Source organism: Macadamia integrifolia, chromosome 7 (assembly GCF_013358625.1).
Source record: "Macadamia integrifolia cultivar HAES 741 chromosome 7, SCU_Mint_v3, whole genome shotgun sequence".
Lineage (NCBI taxonomy): Eukaryota > Viridiplantae > Streptophyta > Magnoliopsida > Proteales > Proteaceae > Macadamia > Macadamia integrifolia.
The window spans coordinates 23,763,909-23,775,374 of record NC_056563.1 but is presented as its reverse complement, the minus strand read 5'-3'; the positions used below and the strand labels follow the sequence as shown (position 1 = coordinate 23,775,374).

The 11,466-nt window shown below is 37.6% G+C and overlaps 1 protein-coding gene across 1 annotated transcript; it reads right to left on the bottom strand.

Moving 5' to 3' along the window:
- Positions 1 to 209: 209 nt before the first annotated feature.
- On the bottom strand, positions 210 to 4,510 carry LOC122083083 (probable disease resistance RPP8-like protein 2). Its single transcript, XM_042650761.1, has 2 exons — positions 748 to 4,510; positions 210 to 623 (listed from the first exon to the last, which is right to left on the bottom strand). The coding sequence occupies exon 1, from the start codon at positions 4,441 to 4,443 to the stop codon at positions 763 to 765; it is 3,681 nt and encodes a 1,226-aa protein (XP_042506695.1). The 5' UTR covers positions 4,444 to 4,510; the 3' UTR covers positions 210 to 623; positions 748 to 762.
- Between the last annotated feature and the right edge of the window lie 6,956 nt (positions 4,511 to 11,466).

The window sequence follows — 11,466 nt, the reverse complement described above, 5'->3', positions numbered from 1 at the left end:
AACATAAAAATCTCCTTCTTTGTTAACGATAGCAACTATATAGTCACGAATGGCATCACTCTCATCCCGATATTTTATGAAATAAGAAGTAATCCAGATTTACTCTTTTTGAAGTTCTTCAAACATTACAGGAGTGTAATTAAAGTAAAAAAAATAAAAAAAATAATTATGGAAAATTAAATTTAAAAAAAAAAAAAAAAAAAATGGAATGAGAAAGACAAATAACCTTACCCTTATTCATTAATCAGTAACTATATAAAGCACTCACAAAGGAGAGGACATAGTAACACACTGTGTGCAAACACAACTGGACAACAAGAAAGCAGAAAAGTGAGACATAAAACTCATAAGATGTTGTACATTCATTATTCTCCAAGCCTTTTCAAGAAAAAGGGGAAAGAAAACTCATATATTAGATCATTAGAGGAGAATAAGGGTGGAAGCAGGAATTAGAAATTGAGAGGAGATAGTAACCCACTGTGTGCCTAATCTTTTACTCAAATCAATCTCCATTAAGTTGAGTCCTTTCATGACGATCATTTGTGGCAAAAGAAAGAAACCAAGTAGGTACAGAACTGGTGTTTCTCCAACGCAATGCTCCTCAGATGTAATTATCTAAACCACTACAGAACATAAAGATGAAAACAAATAAAGGTGGAGTCACACTTAAGATTGCATCAAATTGCAAATTAGAATGTTACAATCAAAACAAAGGATGAATATGGACAGAAATTAATAGTAACTCACCGGGCGGTTTCCATGTCAAGGCCTCATAGAGCTCTCATCCAAATATTTGATAGAAGGGTTTAAGTCTCTGACTTTTTCCCATTCTTTTCCACCATACATCAGGCTGTTTCTCACATCGTACCCCTTTGTTATGATAAGTTCCTTCAGGGTATTGATATGTCTCAGCCCAGCTGGAAGCTCTCCTAACATGTAGTTTCCTTCAATATGCAAAAGCCTCAAGCTAGGCAATGCTCCTTCCTCCACTATCCAATTTTGAAGCACGAAATCAACTCTAATATATAAATACTCGAGTTTTGGAAACCCTCCCGCAGAGAAAGTTATTGGATCGTCGGACTTGCCCTTGGAAAGGGACAGTCGCAAGCAAAGCTTCTTTAGGAGACCTAGTTTTTGCAGATCAGGGAAGAATGGGTCCACCCAATTAGAATTTTCCAACCACAAGTAAGTGAGAAAAGGTGGCAATTGCAAATCATTGGCTTCAGTAAATATTCCCTCCACTACCATTTCATAGAGATCCTTGTGTCTCGACAATGATTGCAAATGTACGGGAGATGATGATGCCACTGCTTGTGTTAAGCTGAAGACCTTCAGGCGCTTCAAACAGGCTATGGCCCTGAGCAGAGAGCAGTCACCACCACGACGTAACCTCAGGACTCTAAGATAGGTCAACTTGTAAAGGCCACTAATTTTCCAATGGCCTCCTACATCGTCTAGTTCCAATGTTTCTAAATGCTCAAGAACATCAATGCACAGAGACACAGAGGAAGAAGAAGAAGATGAATCTGGACAGCACATATTTTGGGTAGCGGAAAAGGAATGGGCGAAAAGATGCCTCAACTGATTTAGTTTCAATATGTCAATGGGAATCTTGGAACCAGGTGCATCCAATGTCAGTAAGTTGCGGAGGTTACCTATCCAAGATGGAATCAGTTCTACGCGGGTGCCGCGTAAGTTCAAGTACTTGAGAAGGTTGAGATTCATAATTTCATTAGGTACTTCAATAATATTTTTTGCACCTTCTAGATCGAGTACTCTAAGCAAAGGGAACTGTTGATCAAAGGGAGGAAACTCACGGGGGTTTTTGGAGAAACACATCAAGGAGTAGACATGGTTTGGAAAATTGAAGGGATCGAAAAAAGAAAGGATATCTTGTGTCAAACTAAAAGTTTTTGGGGGTGGGGAAGGATTAGTAGTAGCGGTAGATGTACTACTACCCTCATGGGTGAGCTCATTGTCCTTGGTATATAAGGCAAGTGAACGATTGATATTACCTTGTGCACGCAAAAGTTCGAGTACATCAAGCCACACAGAAACATCCTTTGTTTTTGCAGATAAGAGACGTCCTAGAACCACAATTCCAAGTGGGAGTCCATCACATAACTTAACCAATTCTCGTGCTATGTCCATCATCTGTTCTGGTATTTCATCTTTTGAGTACTTGAAGATCGTCTGCTGGAAGAGCGTCAAACTTTCCTCCTCTTTCAAAACATGTGGTTCAAGAGAAATACCTGAAGGATCGATATAATGAGCTATAGATGAATCGCGAGTCGTGACTAACACTCTGCATTTCTGGCGGTCGACTGGCTTCGGGAAGACCTTTTCTATGACATCCCAATCTTCTTGCCTCCTTACATTGTCCAATACGATCAGGTAACGGCTCTGGCTTTTCAAATGATTGTGAAGCATACTTAGCAACTCTTCCTCGTCCTCAAGTTTTGACTCTGCATCTGTGAGCGGTTTAACTTGTTGCAATATTGTCTTCAGAATATCATTTACCACATAGTCGTTATAAGAGACACATACCCACGCACGACAATCAAAATGAAATTTAACATCATTTTGATCATAAACTTTATGTGCAAGAGTCGTTTTACCTATTCCCCTTATACCCACAATAGAAACGGCAGCAAGCCGTCCCAGGGGTTCTTCCTGTGTCAACAACGATGCCAGTTGATCTTTATTCTTTTGACAGCCCACGAAGTCATCATTTTCTGCTTCCTCAATAACGACGGAAGGTCCTATCCTGGAAGAAGTCAGCAAGGAGTTGGATTGAAAAGGAAAAGAAGACGAAGACGTACCCATATGGATCTCAACAACATCTTTAGAATGTAGGGCGATTCGACGACTACCTTCCACGGATCCCAACTGATGTCTCTCCATGGAAATTCTAGAAAATTTAGCATTTTTGGCTTCTCTTATAGCTAAAGATCGGACGATATGATGAGTACGACATGTTTGAGGAGCCCCATTTGATTTGCATTCGACAACTTGGATCATGCTTCTTTGGATTAATTCCATAAGGAAGTCTCTACCCACATCTTCCATCGTTTGATTATCTCGCTGCTTCAAAAACCCCTCAGCAACCCATAGTCGAATCAATTTGTCACATTCGATCACGCTATCCTCTGGGAAAAGTCCAAAATAAAGGAAACATGGTTTCAAGAAATACGGCAATTCATTATAGCTCAGAGCAAATACCTTTCGGAGGATTCTTGATTCCGCCAGATTTGAATGGACCTTTTCAAGCATGTTGGTCCACTCAAATATATCCTTCGATTTTACGGATAAGAAGCCTCCCAGAAGCACAATTGCAATTGGAAGTCCCTCACATTTTGCAACCATTTCCCTCGCCAAATCCTTCATTCCCCTGGAGAGACTAGGTATTCTATCCGAGGAACATTGGTATACCTTCTTTAAGAATAGCTCCAAACTCTGCACCTCATTCAAAGCCCTTAGGTTTTTCGGATCAGCTAATGGGTCAGCACCACATGCTACTTCTTTGATGCGAGTTGTAATTAAAACCCTGCATTTCTTTTTGGGTGACTTTGGGAAGGCCTTGCTTATGATCTCCCAATCTTCTTGCTTCCATAAATCATCCAATACAACCAGGTAGTTCTTTCCTTGTAAATAGTGAAACACCATATCCCGCAACTCGACATTCTTCTTCAGTTGTAACTCCTTTTCTTGATTTTCTTTGAGCTTCTTAACTTGTTTCAGTATGGCTTGCCAAACATCTTTTACCTTGCAATCTTGGGAAACAGAAACCCATGCAACACAATCGAACTGACTCTTAACGTCACTTCTCTTGTAAATATTTCGAGCAAGGGCAGTCTTACCTGCTCCAGCCTGAGCCCAAATGGAGACAACAACGACCTTTGCTCCTGATTCTTCCTCTGTCAACGACAACGCCAATTTGTTTGCTTCCTCTTGAAAGCCGACGATATCATCGTCTTCGTCCCATCTGCTTGATGCCGGCTGGTCTTCTTCCTGATGATGAGGGATGGAAGTTTCACCATCCTTTGAACCCAGAACCGTGACCAGTGAGCTTCCCCTTGGAAGTTTCTCTAGCTTCATGTTGATATTGTTGATTTCGTCTTTCAATTTGTGGAGAGTTATAATTTGGCAGAAGCACCCCATGATCAGCAGGAAAACATCGCACCCATCATATGGCGTTGCATTGTTGACGAAGACTTCTATAACATCCTCAGCCTTAAAGGCCAAGTCTCTGAGTTGGCCCACCCATTTATCGAATTCTTCTTCTTTGTCGATCATGACATCAAACTTACTTAAAGTGTAACCAATGTCCTTGAGTTTCTCTGCAAGAGATTCCACCTCTTCCTTCACTCCATGGAGAAATGCGGCTTCCTTAAGTACCAGCTTGATCAACATCTCTGCAATGGGCAGGATGCTCTCAGCCATTTTTTCTTTTTTTCGAGATTTCGGTAAGGAACTGAAGTGAGGTCTCTTAATTGTGGCAATATCTAGCTTTTAGAAGGAAGACAATGCTCGGATGATTTATTAACCTTACTCAATCTCTACAATTTATAGGTGTTTCTATGTCAGTATATTGCCTTTGTTTCTCAGTCGAGGTGATACCTAGGGTAGTGTCTAGGTGGAGAAGCGTCAACTATCATTACTAAAGTTGATTATTTAATTTATTTATTAATGATTTTTTTTTTCTGGACGAAATTTACCTGCTGCCCAGGTTATAGCTAACTAGCTGCAACCCCTGTGATAATCAAAGAAATGGAATCTAAATGGGCATTTTGGAAAATACAATAATCTAGGAGGGTATTTGTGAGCCCTAATGGGAAGCAAATTATTCCATTTCTTTGGCTGCCAGTAGATGGTTGCAGCTACTTGGCTACAACTTGGGTAGCAACCAATTTTTTTCCAATTAATACTGCCTAGTTCTTCCTTCCCACCAAATTGCATTATTTTTTATTAAACTATCTATGCCTTGTTTCCCTTGTTTAATAAACGTTAAACGGTTTGCAATACAACTGATTTAACATCATTACATGAGTAGTAGGTGAGATCATGGTTCAAATAAGTGGAATTCATTTCTATAGATTTCGATTTCAATTCAGCTAGAACTGATAGAAATCCTGGTAGCAATTGAAATCTTATCATAGAAGCATGGTTAGGACGGTTAGGATGGTTATTTAAATACATCAACCCTAAGATTTTGTATCTAGTTAGTCTTGCAGTTCTTTGTTCAAAGGAATTAATGTAAAACCTATACATCCGTGTGTGTTTCGAAGTCCATACTCCCCTTATTTGTCCGTATTAGTAGTATTATAAATATGTTGTATGACTTGTTACATATGCGATTTAGAAAACTAAATCAAAATAATCAAAATAATGTAGAGTCTAAAATTGATATTATGGATAATAAATTAGACAAATCAAATGAGTATGTACATAAGTTAGGTTTTATAGTAAATATAGATTTAAAGAAAGAAACTAAAAATCAATTGCATGATGTAATAATATGAAATATCATTAAATAGTTTTAGAACTATATAACCTCTAGCAGCCCTTCCATGGTCATGACGTATTAGAAAACTTTGAGGGGTGAAAGTAAGAAACAAAGAGGTGGGACCAAGGGTCGAGAAACTATCAGATGAGATGGCCCCAAATAGGATTGTCTCACTCTGATGTCTACTACTTCGAATAATGTGTTTTAAATCCATGAAGGCTAACCTCAAACGGACAACATCGTAGCTTATGGGGTCAGGACATTACAAATGATATCAGAGTGGACCTAAAAATCATGTAAGGCCACATTGGGACAGTAGTGCCACAAGGGGGGAGAAGTCACACTCAACAAACGGCCTAGATCCGTTGAGCCCCAATTGTAAAGAAATGGGAGAGATGTTCAAGGGGTGCAAGCTCTTTATCCCATATCAAAATTACAGGGAAGAGACTGGGCTAGTTGATAACCTCTAGCACCCCTTCCATGGTCATGATGCGATAGAAAACCTTGAGGGGTGAAGCCAAAAAATAAAGAGGTGAGATCAAAGGGTCAAGAAAATATCCAGTGAGGCAGCTCCAAAGAGGACAATATCGCTCCGTAGTGTACTCTAATACTTTGGATGGCACATTTTAAAGCCGTGAGGGGCTCACCCCAAATCGGACAAAAATGCTACTTGGTGTGGGGTCGGGGCGATATAGGTTGTCCTCAAATTTCTCAATATGGGACTTAGGGGAAGCTAGTTAAATCATAGGTATTAAAATTGCGAGAGTTCATAACAGTAATATGTTGGGAAAGAAATACAATCTTATGAAAACATGCCAAGAAAAATTTGACAATTGAGTCTACCACGCATGGAGACATAGTATCATTTTGTTAGGGTGGTCATAAAACATGGTGATATTTGTATTGTAAAAATTGACACTATAGACTATTTGTCTATCCCTTAACAAAGGGACTAAAACATATTGTATTTGATAGACATGTTGAGAATATGGGTATTAGATTAGTAAGACTTTAGCTTTAATGTACAAGTGGGGTATCATGGGATATGTGTGTCCATCAAATTCTATTTAAGCATATGCTAATTTTTACTATCATTTTATGCACAATGTCTTGTCCTAAGGTTATACCTTAAAGTATCAACAACCAGGGATAGTATTAGGCATAATGATCATAAGGTTGTCATGTTGTATGCTTTTCGGAATGTGATTCAATAATATGTGTATTGGACATGATCATTGTGAGAGTCTTGTATAGATCACCATATCAGTTGTTTACGCAACAAGCTCAATTATAGTTATTTTTGTCTCAAATTTAAGAGGTCCCTACTGGTGCCTTATACTTTATGCATCTTAGAGTGACACTCGTAAGTACACTTGATAGATGTTAAAATTTATGTTGTATGCGTGTTGAATATGATCATTGTGAGAGTCTTGTATGAGTCACCGTCAATTGTCAGGGCAACAAGGTTCTATAATAGTTACTTTCATCCTCATACTTGGGAGGTCCCTAACATTGCATTTATATTTTATACATGCAGCTGGGGTGCCACTTGTTAGTGCCTACACTTGCTATATATTTATAAGTTAGATTCACAACATGTATCTATGAGTGGAGGAGATGCTCAACGTAGAATGTACTTCCTAATTAGGGAGAATATCTTGAGAGAATTTTTCAACAATAATTAGACAAAATTTTGAGCTCGGTGGTAGTTTTGTAAATTATTTACAAATGCATTTAAATATTATTAATATTAAATAATTATATTTGAAAAAATATTTTATAAATGTCATATGTTCAATCAATGGTTGAGATTCTTTGTATTGGTTGTTTTGATGGATTAGGGTTTTCGATGGTTGCATTTTCCACACATGAAATTTGTTATGTCATGTTGTTAAAGTATTGGGACTTGAATCTATTCCTTTCTATCAATCAACCATTTACATGTTATTTCCAACTTTTTTGCTTTTGGTGCAATGTTATTTCCAACTGTTATTAAACTATGTGATAATTAGTGGGGGAAAGAACGCTACTTGGTTGCGCCCTCTACGCCCTAGTAAAAAGATGCCCCTACCCCTATGGTTGGATGCTTGTGTATTCCTTCCCACTAGCCCAGGTGCTGGCGCAGCGACCACGTAACTAGGTAGCGTTCTTTCTCTCTAATTAGTAGTGTGTACTGAGTAATAATACTAAATAGTGTAGACCATTTGGACTCACCTTATGCAAACATTAGTGGGAAATTCTATAGGATCACAACACTTGACTGACGCACGTAGCATGGAAGACTACGAGGTGGTATATATATGTAGCTAGGGAGGAAAGAGATACACTCCCAACGCATAGCCCATTTATTTTAGGGTTTCTAGAATCCCCAAAATCCTGATTGTTTTCTATCCTCCTCCAGTTCTTCTCTTCCTCTTTCTACAGGTTTTGAGAATTAGGGTTTTTGAACCCATAATTCGAAAAGAACATCTCTGTTGCCTATGAAGAGTAGCCAATACAACTGTTGTAATCCTTCGAAGAACTTGGATTTTTGGGTTTTGAGGTACCTTAAACCCCTATATATGTATTTGATCAAACCTATGTTATACATTCCACGATGCAAGGATGCAAAATTTTTGTTGGGTATTTGCATCCAACGAGCTCCGATTTGTATTTAGATACCACAAGTATAAAAGCACTCATATCCTTTATTGTACTTAGGTCCACAAGTATAGAAGCATTCATCAATGGTTGGGGTTTCAATTGATACTGAGAAGCTTCCAAACTCCATGGGTCTACTAATCTTATGCAAATCTAGATTGCTTTTATAACAATGCCTTGTGCTCAAGCATCTGTGAGATTGGCATCACTCACCATTAAAATATCTATGCCCCTAATTTGGTTTGATCTCATTAGTGACTTCTTTGTTTCTTTGTTGAGGTGATAGGGTTGTCGTGGGGTAGAAGCTTCAACCATGATTAGCTATCTTAAGTCTATTTATGATGCTATTTAACTTCGTTTACTTTTCTTTTCTTCTCTCTTCATTTCTTGTCGGAAGCTAAATTTCCTGCCCAGTAGTGTCCAGTAATTAGATAGCAAAGATAGTAGGTAGGATTTATCCATTTTATGACTAGATACCTCTAATCTAGAAGCATTCGTTAACGATTGGGGTTCCAATTAGTATTGAGGATCTTTTCAAACTCCATGGGTGTAAAATCTTATGCAGATACATATTGCTTTTTTAACAATGTCTTGTGCTTTAAGCATTTGTGACATTCGCACCATTCACCGTTAAAATATCTATGCCCCTAATTTGGTTTTGATCTCATTAGTGACTTCTTCATTTCTTCGACGAGGAGATAAGGTAAGCGACAACTATGACTAGCTGATGATTGTCTTAAATTTATTTCTAGTGGTATGCACCTTAGTCTACTTTTTCTTTCCTCTTTCTACCTTTCTTTTCAAAGTCTAAATTCTATGCCCATGTGCTTCTTTTTTTTTTTTTTTTTTTTTGCTAAATGTCAGCAATGAATTTCAATAAAATCGGGGCAAAAAGTGTAGATTAGCGATCTAATATGTCTTCCATGCCCGTGTGTATTAAGAATTATTCGTCGTTAAAATATCTATCTATGCCTCAATAAGTGGTCTCTTATAAGTTGTATCCAGGAAAAATGTAGCAAATCAAATAGGTAGGATGTATCCTTTTTTATGATTAGATACTTCAAATATAGAAGCATTTGTAAATGATTTGGGTTCCAACTACTACTGATCGAGGAGTTTCTCAACTACATATGTGTACTAATCTTCTTAATTATCCAAATCCAGTTTGCATTTTAAACAATGCCTTGTGCTTCACGTGTCTGTGATATTGGCATCATTCACCTTTAAAATATCCATGCCCCCAATTTGGTTTGATCTTATTAGTGACTTCTTTGTTTCTTCGTCAAGGTGACAGGTCGTAGTAGGATATAAGCATCAACCATGATTAGCTAATAATTTTCTTAAAACTATTTTTCTTGCTTCTCTCTTCATTTCTTGTCAAAGTCCAAAATTTCACACCCACATGCATTTAGCATTATTCATCCTTAAAATATTTATATATGCCTCAACTTGATTGTTTAATAATGGTAATTAAACTACAATAAGAGGCATCAATTACAGGTTGCATGGGCAGGTCGGACTAAGTTCAATTAGGAAAACCCAGAAATTGGCTCGATCCATTTATTAAGCATGTTAGGTTTAACATTCAGTTGTTCCCAGTGCAAAAGTGCTATCGAACGAGCACCCAATAAGGACCGATCAATTTATTGCCTGACAAAACCTGACATTTTTAAAGGCGGCTTGGAACCCATTAGAGATATATGTCTCAATGGTCCATTTAGCCTGATTATTAATAATAAAGACTGGTACTCGATTAACCATTTATAAATAGTTCTATGTCTAACCTATGAAGACCGATTACTTAAACAAACTAGTCACAATGTGAGATACTAAAGTGGATAAACCTAATTAGGCCCGATCAAAACCAGCTCAATCTGATCTGACCCAACCGATAGATTGACACCCTTAATCTCTTATAAGTACTACCCAGTAGTAAGGATGTCTCCGTTTTCTGATTAGATACCATACAACAACAAAGCATTCGTAAATGATTAGGATTCCAATTTTACTGAAAAAGCTTCTCAAATTCCATGGGTGCGCTCATCTTATGCAGATCGAGTTTGCCTTTTTAATAACGCCTTGTGCTTCACTCATCTGTGACAGGCATCATTCACCACTAAAATATTTATGCCCCTGATTTGGTTTTGTTCTCATCTGTGACTTTGTTTAGTAATATTGAATTCCCTTTTTTGGTTTTATCTCGGTACAAATATTAAGGTGAATGGGACAATAAAACGCAACATCAATCCAGCTACAAATCCAATAAGTTCTACTGGCGTAGGTATGCATAAGCGTGCACGGCTCATTTTTCTTTACCTTAATTATTATTATTATTCTTTTTTTTTTCTGTTCAAGGTCAACGATCTATTGGTCATTACATAGTAATTTCATATGGGGGTTAAGAAGTAAGATCAGACTCACAGAGGAGTCAACAAGGGTCCAAGGCCACACTTATTGGAAAGCAAAGAAAATGATGCAAACTAAATACCGATGCACTTGATAGAAATTGATCAAGTGACTAATCCTCAGGCAGGTACTCCATTAAACACTCCGCAAACTGCAAGTCAAGGCCCAAGTATGTTCCTAACGTTTTCTAACGTTAATTAGGTCTTATGAATCCTTAGTCATGAATCCATTTTCCGTTTTTTCGGTTAACTTTTTTTTTTTTTTTTTGTTAACCAAGGTGTTCGGGCCAAATTACGTGCATCTCGACTAATCCTCAGGGAGACTAGCACAGCAACCCACCGTCATGGTCTCCACTTCAATCATAGATGCATAGGTGGGGAATCGAACCTGAGACCGTGCACCTATCCACACAATCTCCAATTCGCCCTAACCATCGATCAACTCTCCAACTGTTTTCCACTTGTCTTATTTGAAAGAATTTCTTGAAACTTGTACTAGTAAAAACACACCTTCATTGACAAAACGTTTTTTCATTGTCTTTTTATCAGGTAACATTGTGGAATAAACCCTATTTTCATAGAGTAAGTAAATATGGGTTTCAACAAATGTTCTAGTGTAGGTTTTTTTTTTTTTTTTTTTACGAATTTCATGTAATTTCGTTGAATCCCCTTACAAAACCTTACATTAATACTATATTTTCTACACATAAAATTTTACTTTCAACATATATCATTCAACCTCCCATTACCAAATCAAACAAAAACGATGCCCTCATCAAGAGAGCAAAAAAGAGAGGCAAAAGTTAACATAAGCAAACACCTAAATTAACTTGGTAAGCTCAATGGATCAGAACAATCTAAATTCAGGACGAAACGAATTAAATCAAAACCTATCAAGTAATAAATATTTTAGCC